At 39.7% G+C, this 25565-nt stretch overlaps 1 protein-coding gene across 3 annotated transcripts in view; it reads right to left on the bottom strand.

Annotated features, from left to right (window-relative positions):
- cacna2d3a (calcium channel, voltage-dependent, alpha 2/delta subunit 3a) overlaps positions 1–25565 on the bottom strand; it is a 139882-nt gene that overhangs the window by 67501 nt on the left and 46816 nt on the right. For all 3 annotated transcript variants that reach the window (XM_042491919.1, XM_042491921.1, XM_042491920.1), the window contains 4 exons: positions 11930–12092; positions 6836–6967; positions 5595–5806; positions 4390–4464 (listed from right to left, as the gene is read on the bottom strand). In XM_042491919.1, coding sequence (XP_042347853.1) covers positions 4390–4464; positions 5595–5806; positions 6836–6967; positions 11930–12092 — 582 coding nt within the window. The remainder of the gene's footprint in view (positions 1–4389; positions 4465–5594; positions 5807–6835; positions 6968–11929; positions 12093–25565) is intronic.

Raw genomic sequence — 25565 nt, 5'->3', positions numbered from 1 at the left:
TGAAGGCTTAAGTTTGGCATTTTGGCCCTTGCTATTTTAGATTTTGGAGCTAGAGGTGACCATATTTGGACAAGACAGAGTTGTGTGCCATTATGCCACTGTGTCATCCTTTATAAAAGGTTCAATAGCTTATTGGGGAAGGAGGGGCATCTTACCCCTCTGAGTAGAGGACGCGATCAGCTGCCATATAACAGGGACGGTAAATGATTGTTATTGCCACGTGAAGCCACTGTTATTGTTAAAAAAGGGCTGTCGTCACAAATGTCGCACTGTTGTGTTAAATGAGATGCCTGTGCATCCTTTTTGCATCCCTCTTGCATCATTGATGCCAGCATGCTGTCTAAAATCACACATTGGAGCAGAATGAAGCAGCCATCGTTTGGTTCTGTGTAAGAATGCAAAGGAGGCATAAAGAATTACTTAGTGGAGTCCCTATAGAGCAGCCTCTGTGTAAAAAAGGATTACAGTGTGTAGTGACACCTCCCAGACAGTGTGCCACTCAAGAGCCACTGCCCTTAAATATTTGTAACTTTTAACTTTTAACTAGTAAAATATGAAAAGGTAATTTATATAAAAATTCAACAAAGTTTACATGAAGGATAAAATTAGCTACAGAGACCAAAACCGTTTTTTTTTGTAACAGGCTGTAAAAATGTATATTTTGGCTGTAAAGATGGGCATTGTAACATGGTTGTCTACAGGTATTAACTTAGTTTTGGAGCCAGCTTCAAGTAGCCGTTCGATAAACTGCAGATTTTGGCAATTGCACGTTGGCTCCATTTTTAGCCCTAGAGGTTGTCATCCAGCCATTACATATAAGATATGATCATTTTTGGTGCTGGAAACGCCTCAAACATAAACCCCGCCTACATTATCATCTTCCCAGAGTCCTATCTTTCTACACCTTTCACTCTATATTCATCTCCTCCAGTCCTTTGCTCCTTAGGAGAAATGTCTCTCAACACACAGTGGGAGGCCCAGGCAGCATAAGGCCATTTAGAGCCTGCACACAAGGGAGCAAACATTCACACAAAACACACACACAGGCATAAGCACCATCAACACACAAATAAATATGTGCACAAAAACAACCTCCAGCATCTCTGACAACACCCCCATATGGCAAAAAGACACAACCTTTCCTTTGATGTGGATAAAAAGGTTAATCGGTTCCAACAAAAGGCTGTACCCTGGAGCATGGCAAACTTTACCTACTGCATGTGAGCATGCATGAGAGTGTGTGTGTGAACGTGCGTGTGTGAGTTAAGATCCAAGTGATTTGTCTCAGCATGGTGGGCTATGTTCAATTCCTTGCGCAGCAGTGTACTAAAGTGGCAGATTCAGAGAGAATGTGTGCATGCGTGCATGCGTGCAATGCCAAATGTGCCCAACCTTTTGTGCTGCACCACAAGGCTCTGAAATGTACATTGGACATCAAACCCTTCAAAGCTTCAGCCACCTTTTATACTCAAAAATGATCACAGCAGTCAGATTTAATGACGCCCAGCCACAGGGACATCCTAATGAATGAACAAAAATATCTTAAATTGCAGCTTGCTGAAGCCCAAGGTTTTGATTTTTATGGCAAGCTTTTATCTCAACATGGGGGCAGGTGCAATTATGATGAATACACCAAAAAATACAGAGTAGAACAGCAAAAAAAGTGAGATCTGTGAGGCGATGTGAGAGGAATTGGCCACATTAAATCAAGAGCTATTGCAGTAAAGTTAAATTCAAACTCATTCTTACTCATTAAGAATGGCTTTGGAAATTTGCAGGTAAGACATTTAGGTGTAAACTGCGCTAATTTGGTTGGAAAGTAAGTGAAGTTTGGATGTGACACCTTGAAATGTGGTCCCAGAATGTGTTTGTGACATAACTGGAGCAAACTGTTTAGCACATCTTCAGCCTCTTTCGGAGGACTGCTCTGAATCTAAGCCCAACAACTGCTAGATAGAGATAATGTTGAAAATCACAAATATTTCCCTTCAAGGCTTTAAATATTAGCCCTGAATGACTGCGCATTTGAGTGATAATCAGACAGGATGGATTTCACTTCTTCAGATGCTTGTCAACAAGTCGAATTAGACAAATAACTACTCATAGCAATATAGCGAGATTAAATGTGCATCCCATGGAAGTTCAACAACAGGTATTTGTGACCCAGTTGAAGTTTGGGTAAGAAATAACAGATTTGGGGAAGACAGATCAGCAAGTTTAAGTCTCCAGTGTGACAGTCACTTCCTGCCTCCAGCTGAAGTAAAAGACATTAGTTTTATCTGCTAGCACAGACTGCCTTCCCCTCTTAGCTGGCTGGCTCACACCACATTAAACTACCATCTGGAATTAAACACATAATGCTAATCCATATGCATAAGTGTAAACTCACTTACAAATAAGCAGAAATCACCAACAGGCACAAACACACACACACACACACACACACACACACACACACACACACACAGAACACAAATATAATTCCACAGTACATGCACGTGGTGCATGGAAAGTATTCCATGCACAAACAGCTGCATCCTAAAGGTCTGGCCTCGGCTAGAGGTAACAGAGGTTATTGGATTCAACTCCATTAAGAAATAGAATTTTTAAATAGAATTTTAAAGAATTTGGAAGACATGGAATATTTAGTGGGCACCTGGAGACAGAGCCTATACTTTAGGCAACAGAGAGGAGCAGAGACTCAGAAATGAAGACGGATATCACACCACAGCAATAGTGGGGATTATATGGCATCATCTTAATGAAAATGTCTTGTATTAACAGCCAAATCAGCGTACATACACATGACAATATTGATTAATCAATACATATCATTTTGGAATATTAATATTTAATTATAACATTTTCAATAGAAGTTTTTGGCAGTATTGTTAAACCAGCTGTGCTTTCTCACCCTCTTATTGTTAATGTTAACTATGGTTATTCTGCTGTTCTCAAAATCCTCAGTTTAGCACTGATTACCTTTTACTAGCCGGGTGAAGCTACGTGTTTTGACAAATAAACAAGGGCTCAACTTGATAATGACAGGGTTGTTAATTAACGTTTTTTGTCATCCTTCCACTGTGGCTTGGGAATTCCAAAGTCTACCAACCACTCATTAGATTACCATTGTTTTTTTCTGGCCAGTGAGTGAACCAGATCTAGCAGCCACTTGCATGTTTATTCTGTTGCCAATATCCAACCCTGGGCACCAGGTCTGGTTGTTTCTGGTCCTTTGGTTGTATAAAACCTCTTAAAGCCCACCAAGTCATTGGCAACCCCCTTGAGCAAACATTAGTTTGCTGCTTGGATCACACAAACAAATATAAATGTTGAAACTTTTGTCACTATGGACAAGCTACACATCGTTAGCTTGGTTAAATTCTCCGGAATTCAATCATCGAGTTTGTTTTACTAAAACCACTGAGCACCAAAGTAAAATTAATTCAGATTTACAGACATAGTAAACAAGAGAGATGGAAAAAAACAGGGAAACCCTACTTCTGAAAGATTATTTTTCAAGGTACTGTATCGAGAAAATTCCAGTATTGTGTCAACACTACTTCCCAGTCCACACCATGCAGTATTTATGTCTTTCGCTGCCTGAGGAAAATCCACACCATAATCAAAAGAGTACTCCACGGATTTAGCATTACATTCATTTAACACTGTTGGAGATATTAATAAAATAGTTAGAACAGAACAAGAGATTATCCTTTTATACCACATATTTTACTTCCATGTCACAATCTAGTGACTACATTACCTGCACAATTTGGTCAGAGAATCAGGTGTAGCCTCCAGCCACTAGCCTCAAACATAAATGAGGAGTGAGCTTCAAAGGTCTGGTAATCTCACTTCTTATGATTTTTGTCTTTCTCACATTTCAGAATGAACCAGCATTGCCTTAAGTGGTCACTTAAGGATTCTAAATTAAACAAATTTTCACAATTCCTTCAGGAGCCACAAAAGGCTTTTCAAAGGCTTTTTTTCACTCCCGAAGACCTGTAAACTTGCAAACAGTCTTTGATGGGTAAAATCAGTGAATCAGTTTCTTGTTAAGGACACGTGTCACCCAGCTCGGTCCATACTCTCTCTCCCTGGCCATCTGGAAATCGTTATCAGAGCATCACCACTCGCACCACCCACTTCAGAGACAGTTTCTTTGCATAAGAAGGCCACACACACACACCTTCATTCACTCATACATGCTCAACGTAGATTCACGTAACACTGTGATATATGCAAGATGCAATACTGTATACTGAACCTCAGCCTAACATCATTTCATATAAATGTGAGTATAAACTGTGTGCACAAAACCCATCAATGATTTCTAAGTGACCGTAAGAGCAGAAAACAATAGGAGACGAGGAAAGAAAGACTCACATCTTTGTTGGTCACATCTGCTTGGACCAGAGTTCCATTGAGGCACGGCTCCACATAATGCAGTTCCTCATTGTACTAAAAGAATACAAAATGAGTAATTAAAGTCATCATTTTTTGTCACTTCAAATGTGCTGTATATACAGAAATGTTTAATCTAATGCTTAAAAATGCAAAATGTGAAGATGTGAGAAACTTCACTCATCTTGATGAAAAGAACACACACACATGCACACACTGTACAGTACACAATGTACCCAGTGCCTGCCATTCAGTGATAATACTCACCATTTAATGCATGAGCATGAATTAGACTTCAAAGTCCAACAAAGATAATGGAAGTGTGTTCCTCCACTGCCAGCAATTTTGCCCTCATGTGTGTACGTGCATATGCATTTGTGTGTGTATGTATACATTGCAGCATGAAACAAACTCTCACCACAGGAGAAAGACTTTTCTCTCACTGCAGATATTTAAGACATAATAACTTTGACTTCAACTGTGGGTCTTCTAGAAACTCTGTCATAGAAGGTAACACAGAAAACGTAGCAAAAATAAAAAGAAGAAAGAAGAAATAAATGAGTCAAAGTGACACATCCTTTTAAAGAGTGTTTGGGGAAAACAATATGTTTCTGCCTGATTGTCTAAATCCTCTTTTCCTTTATTTTTCAAAAGAATAATTTTCAAAATAACATGATTAGGATAAGAAATGATAATGAAGACTTTGTTGTGTGGAGAAAGAGAACGGAGGCTGGCAAAGTGACTGACTACGTTTTGATGTGAAACAGCATCAGACACACACATGAGCAAGTGCATGTGTTGTGTGCAAGCAAACACACACACACACACACACACACACACACACACACACACACACACACACACACACACACACACACACACACACACACACACACTCATGGAGTTTCATCAGAATGAGATGCGATAACAATGGTTTGGGTGCCTGAGGCGGGATCCAATCACAACTGTCTCCTTTGCAATTCAAATCTTCATTCAGCTGACTGCTAATTGGTTGTGAGCGTGACAGGAGAGAAAGCTGATTTGTTCCAGCATTTCCTCTGATCTGAGCAGTAGAGGATGTGGGCCTGTGTGTTTATATACGTGTGCATATCTATGAAAAAAACCCACAGAGGTTAAGCAGTTTATGTGCCCCCCTTACAGCTGTGTGCACATTTGCGTGGACTTACAGCGATGATGTTAAAAAAGTCATCATCTCCAAGAGTGTCGAGTATGGAGGAGACGGTCTGCCTGGCGATGGTCAGCCTGAGGCCTTTCATGCTGCCGCTAACGTCCACCAGGATGACCACGTCCTTTGGAGAGGTGGCAGCCTGGATGTACCACTTCCGGTTCCGACAGTCAAAAGCTATGACCCCATGTTCATCTGGCTTCCACTTGATCCCTTGAAAAGATGGAATCAGCATCATCAAAAGGCAATGGACTGCAGTAGGGTTGTGTTACTTGTACCAAAGGAAAACAAACTATCACCTTAGCTGACAGAGAGAAAACATGTGGTCTGGGAAACTGTTCTTTAAGCCCTTAAGGCTTTATGCCAAAGCACACTGCTTTTTCTGTCACAACATAATTTTCTAAAACATTCATCACCTTTTTTTTTTTTTTAAACTGCCCCTGCTACATGAGCTTGCTTTTTCTAGAGATTTTAGTTCACCTGAACCACAAACATACATATATTCCCACTTACTTCTTGTGGAATTTGGCCATGCAGATAGAGATTTGAACTTTCTGCTGCCACCCCCGTACAAGGGATGTGAATGTCGTGCTCAGAGCATTGAAAAATTACACTAAAATATTCAACAGCAATATCCCTTTCTAGAGCACTTCCCATGTCCAAATTACATTAGTATGCACTATTCTCACAGAACCAATTCTTCTTCATTTTGGTTAACAGAATGAATTCAAGACCTGTTATGCAGTAGTGACTTTGGAGGCTTAAAGGGTCAAGAAACTGGAGACTGAAGCATGTGATATTAAAAAGCATAATGAAAACATACTTATGTGCTAGTTCAAGAGGTCAAAAGATAAAAATAAGGAAGGAGGAAAAGAAGCATTTCTACTGATTTTCCCATATTATGTGTCACATAGGATATCATAATATTCACTATTACCATTCAAAAGGCCACTTTTCTTTGTTATGCTCCTCCTCTTCTTATTCATTTAATTTCAGCTGAAAATTTCAACCGTCTTTCTTCTTCACCTATCCTCTGATCTCTACAAACTCTCAGCTGTCTCTGTTTACCCCTCAATCTTCTATCTACTCCCCCACCTCCTCCTCCACTCTCTCATCCCGCTGGCCTCCAGTCTCTAGCTGTCAGTCATTGAAGATTCCCATATACCCCTCGTTCTTCTTTAGGGAGACAGCTATTTAATTACAAACTCACACACACCCTTGCACAAACAAACACACACTTACCTGGGTACTGCCTGAAAAAGCCTTTGGCACTGCCAAAGTACTGCCATATGAGTGATGGGTCTCTCTCAAAGTTATCCACAAACACTTTGTTCAGGGCCTCAGACCAGTACACTCCGTTGACGATTGCAGAGTCTAAGGATTAACAGGAAAAAGAAGGGGAGATGTGGAGAGGAAAGAAACAGCACCATTTGAGTAAAAAGGTTGGGTTGTTTTACAGTCCTGGAGGCTGGAACAGGCATTCTCTAGTGCCTGCTCAACCAATCATATCGTATCATACACTGGAACACCACAGATTACTATCAGCATCTATTCATTACACAGGGATACAGGGAAAGTGTGCAGTAAAACAGAGAGAAAAGATAAGAGTGGAGCAAAAGAATCTGAAAGATAAAAGAGAATAGGGATAGGTGAGACAGGAGGCTATTACCCTACCAAATGGCAAAATGCAGTAGCAACATATTTGAGTAAAAATTGAGTTTAAGTGCAGGTAAAGTAAAATCAGAGATTTCTTTCTATTACACGTCACAAAGTACTTGCTGAAAATATGCAAGAACACTCGACAAACTGTGCAGGATTCCATTGTGGAGTTAAACTGTTCAAAATGTTTTTTGTGTCCAGTATTTTTGGGGGGCGGGCTTGAAAACATTGCTTGACGATGCACTGAAGTCATCCCTATCATAAACCCTCCCGAGCTGCATAAAAGTCAGTGTTGGAGCTCGTAGCATCAGTGTATTTTTGTTCATCCCCTGCATGTAAGTGGCAAGTTTGCAACATTCAGCAAGCTCTTTTAGCTCTATCAATTTATCAGTTATTTAGCTCGAATTCAACTGGCACAAACCTGACTCCCTGCCAGATCAGCAAGCTTCTGTGGCTGTCACCACACAGGTTCAGACCCCCGCTATGACACCCAGTGCTGGGTGCATGTTTTATTGCTGGCTGAATACAAATTACTACAGCAGGTCTGTCTCCTCCTCTCCTCACAGCAAAAGCAGTCTCTAGACTGGGAGGCGAGGCAGGTATCAGCTAGCTAGCTATAGGCTGATTCAATAGTACCTACAAACTTGTTATGCAAATTACATTCATATTGCCCCACCCCTTAAACCACACCTCTCCACACCAAACAAAAAACAAAAACCACCAGACTAAAAAAACTGTGACATAGCACTGCTCATGGGTGTATGGGCGAGAACTCCACAATTAAGATATCACTACTGCACAGACTCTGGCTCCAAATTATGTCACCACAGCAAGAATGCTGTGGCTTCAGTTTTTTTGTACAGCGGGAGGTAAGTGAAGACACATTGTCCATCTTTATACATGGTCTATGGTTTTACCATATACAAATATTATGCCAAAGCAATGCATCTTTCTGTGAAAACTCCCCTGCCTGGCTTTGTATTTGCAGCTGAGGCTGCACTGTGGCTTAATAATATCTGCTACACCCACCATTACACTTGAAGCACTCTCTACCACAGATAGCAAGGCCAACTAGACAGCTGAAGCAAAAGAGCTGCATCAAACGAGAGCCATGAGACTGCTAGACTTAACTAAAACGGAATTTCCTTATTGATTTCTCCTTAGCTGTTGTCTGAATGATTAAAATATCCATTTTGTTGAGACAGCAGTTAAATCCAATCATGGAGGAGAAAAAAAGGAGAAAAAGTTAAAGCTAACTAGCTTAGCAGATCTCAGTCGATGCCATCCCAGTGTGACATATGGTTGGTCATATCCAATAATTGAAGCTCCTTTTCAACTGACAGGCTGAGTGAGTCAAAATGTAACTGGTCTGCGACCAGACAGCCAAGCTTATTACAGCAGCTTATTACTACAAATTTTCTTGGTGCAGGAGCGAGGCGTAAAAGATGGAGGCAGAAAAGGTTGAGCAGACGGACAGACACAATCATATAGTAACACAAATACACAAAAGCCTTTAGATGGATAAAAAAAGAGAGACAGGATGGCAGACGGAAAGGCAGGCAGAAAATTACTGCAAGACAGTCAGACAGACAAGTACCTAATTGACAGAGAGGGAGAAAAGCAGATAACAGATTCCCCATCATCTCCCATCCTGGCAACATTGTTCTGTTGTCAACAGTCATGCCAATAAGCCATGATTGAATTAGTTCTCTGGAAGCTAGCACACTAAAGCCCCCTCTTGATAATAAACACCCATCCACCTCTATGGAGTGGAGAGGAGGCTGGATTTGATCCAGGCTCCATTTACACAACAATACAGTCACTTCTGGTGCAGTTTGAGTGTCTATTACAATCTGAACTCGTCATGATGAGGAAGAGAGTATGGGCTCTACTTTCCCCCTAAGCTGTCATTTAAATTCATATCAACTAATGCACTCTTTAATTCAATCTGATCAAAGGAGCTCCCGTGATCTTATATAATCACAGGCACGCAAGTGCTCAAGATTGGAAAGTAGAAGCATATAGGTTACCCGCTGCATCAGTCAGAGCAATCTGAGCTGAAATCAACTTCACTTTAATGGGTTACTTATGATGATTAGGGAGGAGGGTATTAACAGGAGGAGTGAGGAAGCATGTGGAGAAGTGGGAAGTGATGGGTTTGTATTTGAGCACGTGCTCACATGAATGTTAACGCTTCTCCATCTTAGAGAGTACAAAGGTAAGCGTGTGGATATTAGAGTTTATCGACCCACTGCAAATGTGTACATGCTCCTTTATTGCGTACATGTTACATGTTCCTGTCATGTAGCCTCATAAAGTATGATGGTGTGGGTTGTGTTTTGGTTGCGATGTGAGTTCGGATGATGGATGTTTGATGTGGTGTGTTCCTCCTGCGATTAATCTCCAGAGGCATGCAGCTCTTTGCTAACATGGACTTAACCTCTAATTCATCACTGCTGCCAACCAAACCATTTATGATGTGCACAGGCTACGGTCAGCTCTTCAGCAGCGTTAAAAAACAGGTTCAGAGGACAGTGACTTGCTGCTATGCATGGGCAAGTTCTCAGAAGCATGGCCATAATTAGACAAAGAATAACGCTGCATAAAAGAACACAGCCTCGTCCTTCATTTCAGGGAAAACCTTTGCTCAACTTTAATGTAATGTATAATGCTGTAATGTAACACAGCATTATATGCAGGGGCTGTCGTAGGGACAAGAAAGCGGGAATGATTATCCAGGGCCACAATGGGATGGGAACCCCTTGAAAAGCCTGGAATAAAACGTTTGGTTTTGTTTTCCATGTTTTATTTCTAATTTATTAGAAACTAAAATGAACCCTGTAAAAGCTGACCAAATTGGTTTAGTTTCTTTCAAAAACATGAAAAAAAGACCACAAACAACAATAAATTACTCCAAAAAAACAATTAGTAAAAAGTTACAAGAAAAACACCTGAAAAATAGCAAAATTAGAAAAAAAGTAAAAAGTGAAAACAAGAAAATGAAGGATTCAGTAAGATAAAATAATAATAATACAATAAAATGTATATATTCTCTCTGTAACATAATTATTCTAGTAATTATGACTCTAGTCCTCTGGTAATGTTTTGCTTTTTTTGGTGATAATTTTCCGATTTATTTCTCCATCTCTTTTCCCCCCAACTTTAACAGATGTTTTGCAATTTTGCAGGACATTCTTTGCCAAATTGTTGACTGCCTTTTCCCTCATGTTTTTGAAAGAAATCAAACCACTTTGAAAGCATCTCAGGGGTTGAAATGCTTGTGAAAGGTGTCTAGATGCAGAACAAGAAAACTGATGTCGATCTACGTTTCAAAGGGTTAAAACTGAATTGAAATGTAAAATATCGGGAGCTCTCTCAGATTCCTCTCACCCCATAATTGTGCACCCCATAAAATGTTTTAGTTTGCCCTGGTAATGTGATTCCTCTCTCAACACAGCAATAACCAAGTGAGTGACTATTTATGCTGCTGGAGTCCAACATAAACCATCATGTTTTTTCCCAAGAAAGGCTAAATCAGGGTTTGAAAAAAGGTAAGAAGAAAAAGAACGGAAAGGGAAAGAAAGCACACTGACTTTGAAAAAAGGGCCCAGAATTTGATCATCCATCATGTAAAATCTTGCTATCTGAGTTTATTTATTCTATTTTCTGTCTGAACACCTGCTAACCTCTTGGCTGAAAGCAAGTGATACACATGAAAATATTAAAACATGTCAGTGCTTGAGCAAACAGTAAAGAACATGCTGCACTACAAACTTTTGTAAATTCATTTCACGGGAGAACAATTAAAAACTGTTTCCAAAAGTTTTAACGCATCATTCGAAAACTGTTGCCTTCCACAGAGCCATGCCTCTTAGTCTCCCTTAGGCAGAACCGTGATACTTTGCCCACCAACGAGCTCTCTGCAGTCCCAGCCAACACATCCACGTTATCAGTACCAGTGAACAAAGCCTGCAAATCTAAAACTCTTAACCCCCCCCCCCGAGTGTGTGTGCAATTCTACTCATTTGCCTGTGAATCAAATCAAAATTACTCTTCCTCTACCTGCATCAGCCTGCCAGCCTCACTCCCCTAGTCCTTTCATTCAATTCCTTTCCATTTCATTCACTCCCCTCCCTTCACTCTCACTTGCTTTCCCTCTTTTTTTCCACGTAGCTGTAATTAATCTGTTGCTCAGCCCTTCCATCAGTCTGACTTAACCTACTTTCTTTCTCATTTGCTTTCTCCCTCTTGCCCCCCCCTTTCTCCATATAATTTTTTTTGCCTCTGGTAGCTGGGTTAAGCCGACATGACATTCACTCTGTCCGCCGAGCACTGAACAAGGCCATGACTTCATGGGTTGGACTTGAGTTGATGGTAAATTAGCAGAATGTCTGATTATTTAACTGCTAATTAAGTCAGTGTGTGGCAGGGATGATCCAAAGAGTTACAGTTAATGAACTCAAATCCTCCTCCGCACACAGGCGTGTACACGTTCTAACATACTAACTGTTGTACTGATTGTCGGGGATTGTTGGGGCTTCAATTATCTGAATCATTGCACAATTCAGCAAGAAGATCAGGTCCTGAGAGGCTAAGATGTATTGTACTTTTGTGGTGTTCAACTTTTCCGCACAATTTTTAAGTGCTTTGTCATAAATAAAGAGGAGGTGAACGTACCTTTGTTGTACATGTTGGTGGGCACCTGGACCACGCTGAGACTGAGGTTGACTGACAGGTTATTAAAGTGGTCATTGGGTTGCAAGATGAATTCTCCGCCCAGCTCGACACTGTTCCCCTCTTCATCCACCTCATTGATCAACACCGCATTGAAGTATTCATACTGGAGATAAGAAAAGAGAGACAGCGATGACATTTGCCACACACTTAAATACATCTAAATACTGTGGTTTACTTTAACTTCAATACATCTCTTATTTTCAATATGTTCGACTTGCTGAATCATGTTGTCACCGTATAAAATGACTGGGTCACTCAAGTGCTGAGTCAGACAGTAGTTTGCTACTGTGGTAACCTGAAACCCCGGATCACCCCAGACGTGCATGATGTTACAGTGGAAAGCTGCTGAGTTGACGAATCTCTCCTCCGCTCCCTTCCTAGCCAGATGCTGCATGTGGTGCTCTGCCTCCACTGTATTTTTAGTACTGCGCATACTGGGGAGACTATTAATAAATCATAGAGCAAGATAAATATAGAGCACATGGCTCCCTGCATCCCAAAGGCTCTGAAGTCTAAGGTACCACACAGGGGCGAAGCCTGCAAAAGCTGTAGCTGCTGCAGAACAAAAAGGCGACAAAGAGATAACGATCCTCGAGCGATTTAAAAGACAATGTAACATTTTAGAATAAAAACCCAAAGGCATACATATCTTTGAATGTTTACATTTAAATGAATATGCAAACAGAGGAATAACACTCAACATTACATCATGTAAATTCAACATGAAACCAGCAAACTGAAGAATCATCTATCTTGTGTTTTCTCACTCTGTGCTCTGGTCACAGTTCGCTGAAGTGCAGTGTAATAATTTTTTTACTTAGTCCGCCTATAAAACTTAACTTATTAAGAAGTGCTCTTTTATCATTAAAAACTAATGTGACTTTGATGACATCTGAAATCTGAATCGGGTCTCAATTTAACACACTGAAATTTACTTTAAACTCACAATGAATACAAATTTGTTATCTTCAAAACAATTTCAGTTATGTAGGTGGCTCAGATAACAACTAATGTCAAGAGATTAACGTCTATTTCCTACTTAAAGGAAAGGTGTGTAGGATTTACTGAAACCTAGTGGTTTTTACAGAGAGACGAATTATCCACAGAGGTCTCTTCCTCTCCAAACAAAAAGACCAGGTGAATTAAACCAGTAACATCACTGAATAAAGCAGTTTCACATTAAAAAATCAGTGTTTTTAAGATGCTGTTTAGCTTGTCCCAGAGGGGCTACTGACAGCATTGGCCGACAGGGAAATGCGAAAATGGCCTAATCTAGAGTCAGTATTTCGTTTGTCCTTTCTGAGCTACTGTAGAAACATGGTGGTGCAACACAGTAGACTCCTGTGTAGACATTAACAGCTCATTCCAAGGTAAAAAAAAAAAAACAAAAAAAAAACAAACAAACAAAAAAAACTCAGCAATTCTAATGTCCATGTGATTATACAGCAAAGAAAGCCTTTTTTTATTATATCATATTTCATTTCAATCCTACACACTAGACCTTTGAATGAAAATATATATTTACTTTTCTTATTGTCAACAGCAATGGCAGCAGCAGCAATTCAATCCCTTGTTCAGGTGAACGGTGGTGATTACGTGGCTTAAGGCCACATTGATTTCTCTTGTAATGACCAAGAGAATAGGATTTGAAAAGGGCCTCTGGGGAGAATGAATTGCCATTCTCAAGAGTCCAATACAAAGCCCCAGAACACGTGTTATCATTCAGAGGGGGACAGACACTCTCTGGACTTGATTTGTCAGAGACTGTTAAGGCTGCAGGACCAAGAAAAGGGTGACAGCGAAAACAGCAGAGAGCACATGTTTAAAAGCCAACATACCTTATTTATTCACTAAATCCTGACACAACATCTTTTATAACACTGCAACTCACTTCAGTGGGCTCATTCCTCTGTACACCCTGAGAAACAGCACCACCCTACTTTCTGTATTCTAGCCCCAGTAACCTTCATTTGGGCTAAATCTTTCCAGCTCCTCCTGAGGAACACCATCATCCTCACAGCCTGGTGCAAAACACAGATAAAGCCATCAAATAGGCTGGCAAACGCAGTGCCTATCGGTGTAATTAATCAGGCCTGATTAGGCTTATTAGCCTTTTATCAAGGGGAACGCTGCCATTTCAAGGTGAGGGAGCATAGTGTTGCATACTTCTGCCTATATTTCGCCTACTTCCTTCCTTCCTTCCTTCCTTCATCACCTTCTTCTCAATCTGCTGTCTACGTCTTTCTTCCCTAGTGTGGACACAAAACTTAAAATGTGTTTTCAAAAGAAGACTGTATTTTCTGTTAGGTATGGGGTAAAAATGAGAGGGTGGGGAAGGCAAAAGGGTGCTGAGTGTGGCAAAGTTCAATAAACAAACACATGACAACCTTTCTTTTAATGCCAGTCAGTGAAGGACATGGGTTTCTTTAGTCAGCACTTAGCTATGTCAGTACAAGACATTGTTATGCAACTCACTTTTGGGTCTTGACCCACCAATTGTGATAATTTGATCTACATTGACCTTTACAATGTTTGGGATAGCAGCCATTTTCTACCACCAGTATGGTACCTTTTTTTAGTGCAACAGGGTGAACAGAATCCAAATGAGCCATCTTTGGCAAGGACTTTTTTATTTGAGTTTTGCTGTGAAGCTTTTGGGAACCACTTCAACCTTGTGTTTTTAAGGATAGGCAAAAAAGTAACAACTGAGGAGAGAGACATTTCAAAATTTCTTTAAAATGCCTACTTTAAACCTGACAGGTCAGCTGTGACAGGAAACTTCTACTAAGCAAGTAAGCAAGTAAGCAAGTAAGCAAATAAGTAAGTGTAAGTTAGTGAGTAAGAATTTATTTAGGCAGCAATTTTCAAAACTAAAGTTGAAGTGCTTCACAATAAATATTCAGTATATCAATCAGGCATTATAATACCAAACAAAAAAGCCATGAAACAGTATTCACATTAAAACAACACACTATAAAAGCAAAGCATCAGTTAAAAAAGCTTTTCCTATCTCTGTAGTTGAACTATATTTACCCCATACAAAAGTGAAGAAGACAAAAGAAAGTCACTGAAAGGAAAAAGAGGCAAAGACAAGAGAGCAAGCAGAGAATAAAAAAGAAAGGACAAGATAAAGATAAAAGGAAGAGGACAAGACAGTGCAGACTATCACGATATGATAGGATATGATAGGATAAAATATAACAAAATAAAAAGACAGAATAGGAAACAACAGAATACGATGGGATGGGACATATCAGGTTACATTGAGGCAGCTCTAGTACGTATTTTTATACCAACAATGCATCACATGTCTACTTGTATGTGAAAAAAGTATGCTCATTATGATGAAACCACAGATAATCATCACCTGACTGCAGTTAACCTTAAAATTATGGCGCTGAGCATCACTCTTTTCTCACCACTCTCAAGGTGTAGTTTTTGCAGCTGTTTTAGAAAAAGGCTCTAAAAAAAACACTGTAAGCTACGTGTCCTGCTTCAAAGCACAGACGGCCAATGTAATATTTAGCATCTAAGGAGACAAATATTTTCCTCAGGAGTTAGTAAAGACCCAAAACAGAGCTAAAAGGAGAGTGAAATTGCGACTTATATTCACCAGGTGTTCAGAAACATGATTCAGCACAGCTCTGTATCAGCTGAATGTGTAAATAGGCAACTATGTGCTCAATCTCCTATATCAACTTTAACAGCAGGGGAAAAACAGTGTTGTGTTCATTGGGCCTAATACCTTTTATAATTTTTGAATCCTTCTTGTTGGATTTAGCAAGCACCTTGAACTGTGATCAAAAGAAACTGTTGCTTTTGGCATGAGACAGTGTCCGGTGACATAAAACCTGGTGGGGTTGCAGGAATGATGACCTTCAGGCAATGAGAAAGTCTGGCACAGTTTCTCAATGCAGAGAATTGCTTATGTGTCCTTTTCACCCAGGTCTTGCTTCCTCTGCACCTGACCTCTCTACCTGTGGCAACTGTATCTTTACTCCCTGCCAAACAGGGACACAGTGTCCAGAGCCAGCCTTAATTACACCTGACTGTCACCTTCACAACCAGTCCAGGTCCCTCAGTATGCTTTCTCCAGTCCAAAGAAAGCCACACAAAACACACATACAAAGAATACATGAAAAATAACATTATTTTACCTTCAACTGAAAATATACCTTTTTGTTGCTCTGTTAGTTTGAATAATGTATTCATACTTTATTCCATCAATTTCTTTGGCTCAGTTTGAGTCAAAATATTGATCCTTTTTAAATCATTGAAGATTCATAAAGCACAAATTAGGGCCCTGACACACCAAGCCAGTCAATGTCAGGCTGTCATTGAGCATCTGACACCCTAGTTTTTGCGGTGTGTCCTGCACCATTGGCACTGGTCAGCCCCTGTCGGCTGTTAATCAGCTGATTCAGCATGTTGAATTGGCAAAAGGGCTGGCAGAGCCCTGCAGAAAGTGAAATCACTTGACTGTCAGTTTAGTTCAGTGCACAAGAAGAAAAACAAACTGCTAAAGTCAAGATGGCGTGAGGTCAAAATAAACTTTGTTATATTAGATGGTATTTTTTTAGCCATTGAGCTGCAGAAACAGTTCATAATTGTTTGTGGTATTGTTCACTTGGGCATGGTAAATCTGTTTTGTCATTTCAACATCAGATTGTGTTGTTAGAGTGTTATCTTGCTAACTAGGCTCTTGAATCTGTCCTGTCAGTTTCCAGTTTCCCTTTTGAATGATGAATACAGACTTCAATCACCTGCTGGTGAGGAAAGCTTTGTCCCTCTCATGCAGGTGTAGGTGTAATATATGTGCTAGTTGGCCTTTGATGCAGTCTTTGCGGTGTGTTTAAGTGCAACACTTTGGCCAAGGCACAGGCGACGTGAGGCGATGCAACAGTCGGCCTTTGTTGCTACTAGTTGTTCGTTGTTGGTTTGGTGTGTCTGGGCCTTTATCACCCAATAAATAGTGTAAGGAGCAAGCCTGTAGCTACAGGAAGGTGTAAGAAGACATTTTCATGAGTTATGAGTCAGATGTTGTCAGACTTTCTTGTTGACAGACAAAATAACTTTAAGTGCAGAGGGATACATGACAAAAACTTGATTTGACCTCAACCTAACATTGTTAGAGAAAATAAGGTTATTTAAAAAATTGGGGGCACAGTTTACACAAGATGCGCAGACTCACACATAAACAGAGAGCCAACTGCACCTGCAGGAGACAAGGCCTTACTGCAATTTCACTCTGCTCCCTTTCTGCCATTGTCTTGTTAGTACCTGTTCTATCATTTTCTCTCTCTCACTTCTTCTGTTTCTCCCTCCCAACCTGATTTATCCCTTTCCTTTTCTGGCTCAGCCTGTTTCCTTCTACCCATTGTTCCCTCGCTGAATGCAATCCTCATCAAGCTCCTCACCACCCTCCATCTCCTCCCGGTACTCAACTCCAATGTGCTCTCTTACGGATGCAGCTCTCATTGGCAAGGTTTGGATACTATCAGCTCTATCTGTAAGACCATTGTTGCAATTGCCAGTTTGTGTCTGTCTAGTCAACCCTTTCTATCTGTTTGTTTCTCCCATCTCACTGGCTTTGCTCCATCTTTCCTCTCTGTCTGTATGGTAGGTGGAATAAGAAAATGAGATACATCTCAGTCCCTAAATAAATGCAATTTTCAACAACTTCAGCTCTTTTCTGTTCACATGCAGACAACAGAAAAAGTTTATTTGTTAAAAGCACATGTGTACATGTATACTGGGCCAATAACTGTCAGACAAACATGCACAGCCAAACACAAAAACAAGTTTTATAACGGCAGTAACTATCTAAAGATCCAAGACAGAAAACAACAGTTACTAATGACTCGAGAAAAAATTAGGTTGCAGATGTTCTGGCTCTATACTCAAAGTGTCTTAAAAGACATTGAAAGAAAAGGCAAACACAAGAGAAAACACCACCAGAGGCATTAACTGTTAAAAGTATCAAGAATACAAAGTCAAATAAAAAAAAGTCAAACAAACAACTGTTAATGAGTCTGCTAATAGACTTATTTAAATTCACAGCATGTGGGCTTTAATTTTGATTAAAATTGCGCCCATCAGCTTTTGAGTTTCAGTAGTGTGGGAGTGAGTGGGTGTGTGAAGGGAGGCAGGGGCAAGCCATGGTGTGTGTGCGTGTGTGTGTGTGCTCCCCAGCATTGATTGAGGCCGTGTAAGTACAGTTTGTGTGGAAATTTGTGTGTGTGCATGTGTCCAAGTGTGGGTGTATGTGTTGAGTAAGTCAATTATGCCATTCCAGCATTACAGTGAAGGAGTGCCCAGTGCCACTAATGCAGTCCCTGATCATGGTGTTAACAACCTGATCTTTAACGTTGCAGTGCATTACGCTGAGAGATCGCACATGTACCATCAGCACCCACTCACTCACTCAGTGTGGTACAGACAGAGAGGGAGAGGATGAGGACGGGTTACTGGAGGTAAACAGTGGAGCATATTTCAGTTCACTACTTTAAAACATCAGCCCAAAGAATGGATAGTTTTATGGTGTTATACGTATATTTTAAAATCAAAATGTCATTGCTGCATTGGCATTGATATGTAGCACAAAATAATAATGAGTCATAAATTAGAACTCTATCTTTGGTCTCTGCCCAGTTTGTTTCCTAACATTCTTGTCAGTGAAAACCTTCTAAATTCTCTCTTTTTTTTTTAATCCTACAAAGTACTCCACGAGAGCAAAAAAGTAGGTAATACAGATACTTTACACACAAGTATTAGAAAAGCAGAATTCAACGTTGCCACACCGATACATTTTGCTTTATCAAGCCAAACCCAAAAAGTGATTCAGTACATCATCATTTCGGGTATCAATTGGTCCAATAAGTTCTCAACTGCCTAACACTGTTCATACAGCGGATCAATTAGTTGATTGAAAGAAAATTTTATTTAGAACTATTTTAAGAATTGCTTAAACATTTCAGACATATTTTTAGCATAATCGCAAGACATTTGCTATTTTTTTATTTTATCTATGAGCTTACTTGCTCAATTTATTTAATAATTTATGTGTGTTTTTCAATTTTATTTATTTGCTAGATCAAAATATGACAATTTGCTGCCTTTTATTATCATAAATAATAATAATTAGATGTCTTTGGGTTTTGGACTGTTGGTAAATGTCACTATTTTCTGACATTTTATGGGGAAATAAAACATTTAATCAATCAAGAAAATATAAGACCTGACTATATATCACTGCAGTGTCATTATGCCTATCACCTGTGATGCTACATGCATCAACTAATGTTTGCTCTGTCTTATTACAGAAATAAAATGCACAAATCACTATGATAGGCAGAGAGAAATCATCAAATTGGATATTCAAGGAAGCAACACTGATTTCTTGTACTTATTTAAATAAAGAAGTTCAAACATTAAATGAAACAAATCTGATACTCACAAAGTAACCATAACAGTCTAATCTCATTAGATTTTTTAATCACTTTAATTTATTCATATATTTAACTTTCTCTTATTTTTTACAGTATTTGTATGTGCTTTCTTGAATAGTCTTTCAAATTAATTCTAATGATTTCTTTTATGTAAGGCACTTTGAAATAGTCACGTTTTTAATTTATGTTAATTCAAGGGATAATTTGCCAATTTTCAACCAGATTTGCATCATAACAATGTGGCTAGTATGTGTAACTGAACTGTGGTAAATGTCCTTCCATCTAACCAGCTCCCAGATCTCCCAGCTCATCTCCCAGCTCAAATTGGCACGTGATTTGGCTCTTGGGCTGTTGCTTCAACAACAGATTCTACATCCTCATTTTTGAATGCCCGCCATGGACACAAGGAGGATTGACGCAAATTGAGAGAAAGACCCACCCCTTTCTTTCACTCACTTTATCTTAAACCAAATAAAACTTGGCAGTGCTAATCCAATATAAACCAGTATTATTTTACTGTATTGCCTATTTCTCTCCTTAAGTGTCTTTGGCTGTAATATGAGAATTTGTAAACAGGAGGTGGGTGCTATACTGTTTCCTGTATTGTAAAAATGGAGGCCAAAACACCAAGATCAAACTGTAAAATTAAGCAGCACCACTCAAATAAAAAACAACATTCTGTTAATGCATGGTCTATTTCTCATCTAGAATGTTTTCAGGAAAATATTTTAGCTTACCGTTTCACTGTAATTCGAGATTTTTTGTGACCTTCCAGCCACCATATTGTTTCCTTTTGAAAAAATGGATAAGATGGCATTACGTCTTCCACCAGCGAGAGCGTTAATTGGTTCTGTGCAGTGGCGTGCAATTTGGTAGTTGTTGGTTTTCTACCTCTTAAGCAAATTTGACTGCCACAGCCCTTTTCTCTATTTCCTCTTGTCATGTAGAGCCAATTTTAATTTCATCTTTCTACTGCAGAGACAGCCCAGTTTTTTTGAAAGGACCATCTTTCCAGAAGTGAAATACTTCTTTGAGTTAAACTGTATGTTAAGTTAGGAATTATGCTACATAAAAGAAACTTGTTTCAGCGCCTCTTTAATTCTTCCGTAATTTGATCTGGTTTTGCACAGACTGGTCAGAATCTGTTTGCAAACCCTGAGTGAAGACTTGTGCAGGAAGGTATCACAGCGAGGCAAACACTTAATGTTGACTTTAAATAGGCCTACTGCTATTTCCCTGCAATCATTGAGTGGCTCTCGTTGATTTCAAGCTGGTGCACAATGTCACTGAGCAATTATATTAATGTAAGCTGCTGGAGTGTAACTCATTTACTGTAAGCTTCTTTTTAAGTATTTGTGTCTATATGTGTGTGTGTTTGTGCTTTTTTAAATTACATCCTTAGTTATAATGGCCAAAACTGTGTTTGTAAAAAACACTTGCTCACATTTCAGTAAAAGCGTATAGGCAAGAGTCTAACTTCCCTAGAAACACACTGCAGCTTAGCATCATATATGCACTCATTCACACATATACAGTATGTTAGTGCGTGACCCACATGCTCATGCTTCACATTCAAATAAAAACACTCCTGTTGATATTGATAAATACTCTTGCTGCACAGTGAGTCAACAGCCTCAAGGGGAAGAGAGAGAGAGAGTGAGACAGAGAGGAGACCTCGTGTGAAGCGGGGGGTTGACCGTGTCGCTCCACCCTCCGGTGATCACTTTTAACTCGAAACTCCACTTCGACTCTCCTCTTTTATTCACCAACCTCCCTACTCTCTCTTCACGCTCGGGAAAGGGGAAGACACCACTCCGAGTGTGAAAATGTGACTGGAAAACAACCACGGGGCACAGATACAGGTAATCAGAGAGTAAACAAGACAGCAGATTGAGTAAATATCTCGGAGGAAAGGTCAAGTAGGGGTTCATATGCTGTGCTTAAAATCCTTCTTCATGCATTTTAAACTTTATGTTTACCCAATCTGAGAAAAATCATGACTAAAATCTACAGCAGCCATGTGAGGCTATGATGCTTGTTACAAACCTCAAAACAAATTGCTGCAGAGTGTGTGAGTATGAGGTAAATAGGAGCACAATTATTGTTATTGTTATGAACTGGGATCAATACAGATTGTATTTCTGATATTAAAAGTAATACTTACAAAGCATTTATTGTTACTCCCTGAAAGAGGCATCACTTCTCAATTGTTCTTCCTAAGGTTTGTATTTTTTTTTCTTTTTTTATGCAAAGTGAGGAAGAGCCCTTGTTTTAAAAGATAATGTTTTTGGGGCATTATCGCCTTTATTTGATAAGAAAGCTAAGCATGAAAGGGGGAGAAAGAGGCGATGAAATGCAGCAAAGGGCAATGGGCTAGAATTGAACCCACAGCCACTGCGGCAAGGACATAGCCTTTGTTCACAGGGCACCAGGTGAACTATTGGCCGTTCAAGAGCCTTATTTACACAAAGATCTTGTGATAGGGCCACAACAAAGACTCTTCATTCCACTGACTTTGCTTTTTTTACACAGAACCGAACAACCTATAGCATGATGCCACCTCCTGTGTTATTTTGGATAGCATGCCAGCACTCCAAGAGCAAAAGAGGCATGTTACAAAACAGCGTTGGCCTCTAGTGTGACATATAACCGCACTATTCAAACAATACCCATGGCTAAGGCTGTGCAATTAATCCAATTTCAGTTTCAATTTCAGCTCCCAACAATTAGAAAAACAATGTGATCGAGACAAAAAACATTTTTTTTCCTACATTCTGTTTTGCAAGTGTACCCTTATTTTGACTTGTGCCCTGAAATCCACATGCATGCGCATTTTTTCCCCTCCTTCCCTTAGCCTAAGCTCAACACTTGCAATGGATACTACCAGCAAGGCAAGTTGTATTAGCATGAGGAAAGATGACAGAAGAGCAACAGCACTGAGCAAATTAGGCAGAACAAATTCCGTTGTGTGGGAACACTTTGGATATGAGGCGTCTGACGTGGAGCAAAAAAGAATAAAATGCAAGATTTGCTACATAGTGATGTCTGCACCACATGGTAACGCATCAAATATTTTTATGCATCTTTAGTTTAAACACAAAGTGGCCTATGACCAAATAATAAAAAATAAACCAGAGGAGAAAAGGACAACCCCATTGACATCCACCCCAACACAGTCATCAGTTAAGGACACATTATAAAAAGCAGCTCAATAGGAATTAAATTAAGGAATTAAAAGAAGCTCAATGGGAAACATGACAATAACAATCAGATATCCCTCCTGTATTGACCCATGGAGGTTGTTCCCATCTTCTGCTCTGAAGGTAACCTTGTTGTCTCCGAAATTCATTTTCGGTTGCTGTTCATCTTCTGTTAGCTGCTAACTGCTGTTAGCTGCTTTTTAAATCACCTAGCAGTAGGTCTCACATAGTAACCCACCATCAAAACAGACTGCCAGCTTAAAGGTGAGACGACTGTCTCCCCATTTTACGATTGTGCATTTTATACACAACAGCGAGGTCGAATAACAGCCCGACATTCCAGCCTTGAAAACGTAGTGTAAAAGGGGATAAGTACAGAGGGTGTTGTATATTGTACCAAATGTAAATCCCATTGAGATAATATATAAACAATTGAATTGTTAATTGTTATCTGTGTGATGCACCATAACTGTTTGATCCCCAGGCTCAAATCCAGTTGCCTGTCAGATTTCTAAAAAGTGTTGCGTTGTAGTTTACTGCATGTTAATTAACCTAAAAATAAACTAGCAAATATTGCAAAATCTTTTCACCTTACATCACCTTACTACTGATTATATTTTGTTCTGATTCTTGCTGCTTGACATATACGATCCAAGCACTGGAGTAACAAAATGATAAGAAAGTTGGGACAGTGTACAGGCATGAATTTGATCTGAATCTGAGAATTTGATCTCTCGGATTCATAAAGAAACTCTGTCTTCTGAAACAGATTCATTCTTAAAATAAGTTTTCTGGAAGCTTTTGAATGTTTCTCTCCTTAGGGAACCTCTCTGAACTCTTCTCTGAGACTGTAGACGAAGGTACCTTGAAATGCTTTTTGTCTGGAGTTGGCAAGCATTGTGTGTGGTGTACTTGTGCATTATATATTGGACAGTGAAAGCAAACTCTTGAATAAAAGGCTTTAAAAAATCAAATCTTTGCATCACTGAACATGCATGCCACAGGACAGTGACGCAGAGGATACTCTGGACACACAGGCATTCACACTCAAGTCAATAATTTTTGCCAGTAATAAGAGGAGCAAATTGGCAAATCAACAAGCATGCGGCCACCTCTCTGCACTCCATGGTTATACCCTAGACAGGGGAGCTTGAGAACAAAAGACAGAGAGAGAGAGAAAGATTAAGCATTTCGCTCCCACTGCTCCCCCCAGACTGGGGCTACACTTTCAGTCAACATCAGGCTTGGCAATTGGCTGTTTGTCTCCAACCTCCAAGGAAGGATTTGATTGGCTGCAGAGGGCATGGGAGACTGCTCTCTGCTTTCCTATTTACAGTACATGAGCAGTGCGGGTAAAAGAGCAAGGGAGGAAAATCGCAGCAGATTACCGTGCCAATTTCACATGGAAGCAGAAGAGCTCTGGAAAGGATAGATAAGGAAATTCCTATCAAACCGCTGCCAGCCAAATATGTATCCAATAGCAAAAAAACACACAAACATTTTATAATAAACCCCCGAATACTGATGGAGGAGGTTTCACCCTACAGCATGGATGTGGTATTTTTAGCACAGCTGGTGATAATTACCATCTATTCACCATGTTCTGCAGTAAAAGGCACTATTAGAAATGCCACCATCAGAGCAGCACAGACAAACACACACACACACACACACACACACACACACACACACACATACACACACACACACCTACACAGGTGTACACAAACAGCACTACAGTAAAAATGTACATGTGTATCCATATTCATGCATGTAAATAGAAACAAACAAAAAGCGATGGCAGCTTGTGATCAAAACTAAAGAATGCTCAACCATTTTATTTTATGCTCAGGCAATTCAAAACACAATTAGCGATGAAAAATTAATGGCTGCGACAATTTGCCAAGAGGTAGTGCAAAACCTGCTTAACAAAGGATAAATACACACACATTCATAAAGAATCAGACACAGAGATGCACCCGCACGCTATGAGCACAGTAACATGGATGCTGAACGATAGCCAAGCACAGACATTCTGTTTCTATCACTATGAAGGTTGAACTGGTGAAGCAGGGATTAATTTGTGATGGATGTCAGAAGTAGAACCTCCCACATTTGGACAGGGACCCTCTTTGCACTTCATCTGTGACTATCAAGATCTTTTTTTGTAATTTTCTGGAAAATCTGATGCAAGTGGTTCTGTCATTCCTTTATTCCCCATTGATGTTATTTATATCAGCATAACTTTACCTGTTAGACCCTCAGCAGGCCACACTGGCTTCAGTAGATCAACAGTGTGGAGATAGCTTTAGTAGCACGAGTGGCCAAAATGAGAAGGGAGAGAATGAAGAAGATGGAGAGGATGAGAGAACACTAGAAGTGTAACTTTGGAGCATTTGTTTTGAAAAAAAATGAAAAAGGTAAGCACATATGTTTTTACTCACCATTCTGGGCTTTTATGGATGGATGTATGGATTATTGGTTAAGGGGTTATATGTAGTGTGACTATAAATATGATGATAAATGTGATGATGAGTTTACAATGCTGGCAATATATGTATGAGAATTTTATCATATTATTATATCTGTTAGAATAAAACTATGCCTTTTTTGCTTGTGCTGATATGAGTATGGATGACCATGACCTGTCCTATAGAGTCTGTTTATACCTGGTATTAACATGCATCTCGATTGATCCGATCACAGGTGGACAGCCCTAAATACAAGTGTAAATGCAATAAGAGCATCAAACTCAAACCACTTGCCAAGGTGGTCTGGGATGCATTTGACCACTTATCTTTTGTAGTGTAAGCGCTAATGAATCCTGATGCGTCTCAAACAATGACTACATCACCGATGCAGGACGCTAACGCTCTATAAATTACAACACTTTGGATGAAGTGTTGTGTAACTGTCCTTCGTTTAACC

Source organism: Plectropomus leopardus, chromosome 8, assembly GCF_008729295.1.
Source record: "Plectropomus leopardus isolate mb chromosome 8, YSFRI_Pleo_2.0, whole genome shotgun sequence".
NCBI classification, from domain to species: Eukaryota; Metazoa; Chordata; class Actinopteri; order Perciformes; family Serranidae; genus Plectropomus; species Plectropomus leopardus.
Note: the sequence above shows the minus strand (reverse complement) of the source record. Positions and strands in the feature narration are given on the sequence as shown.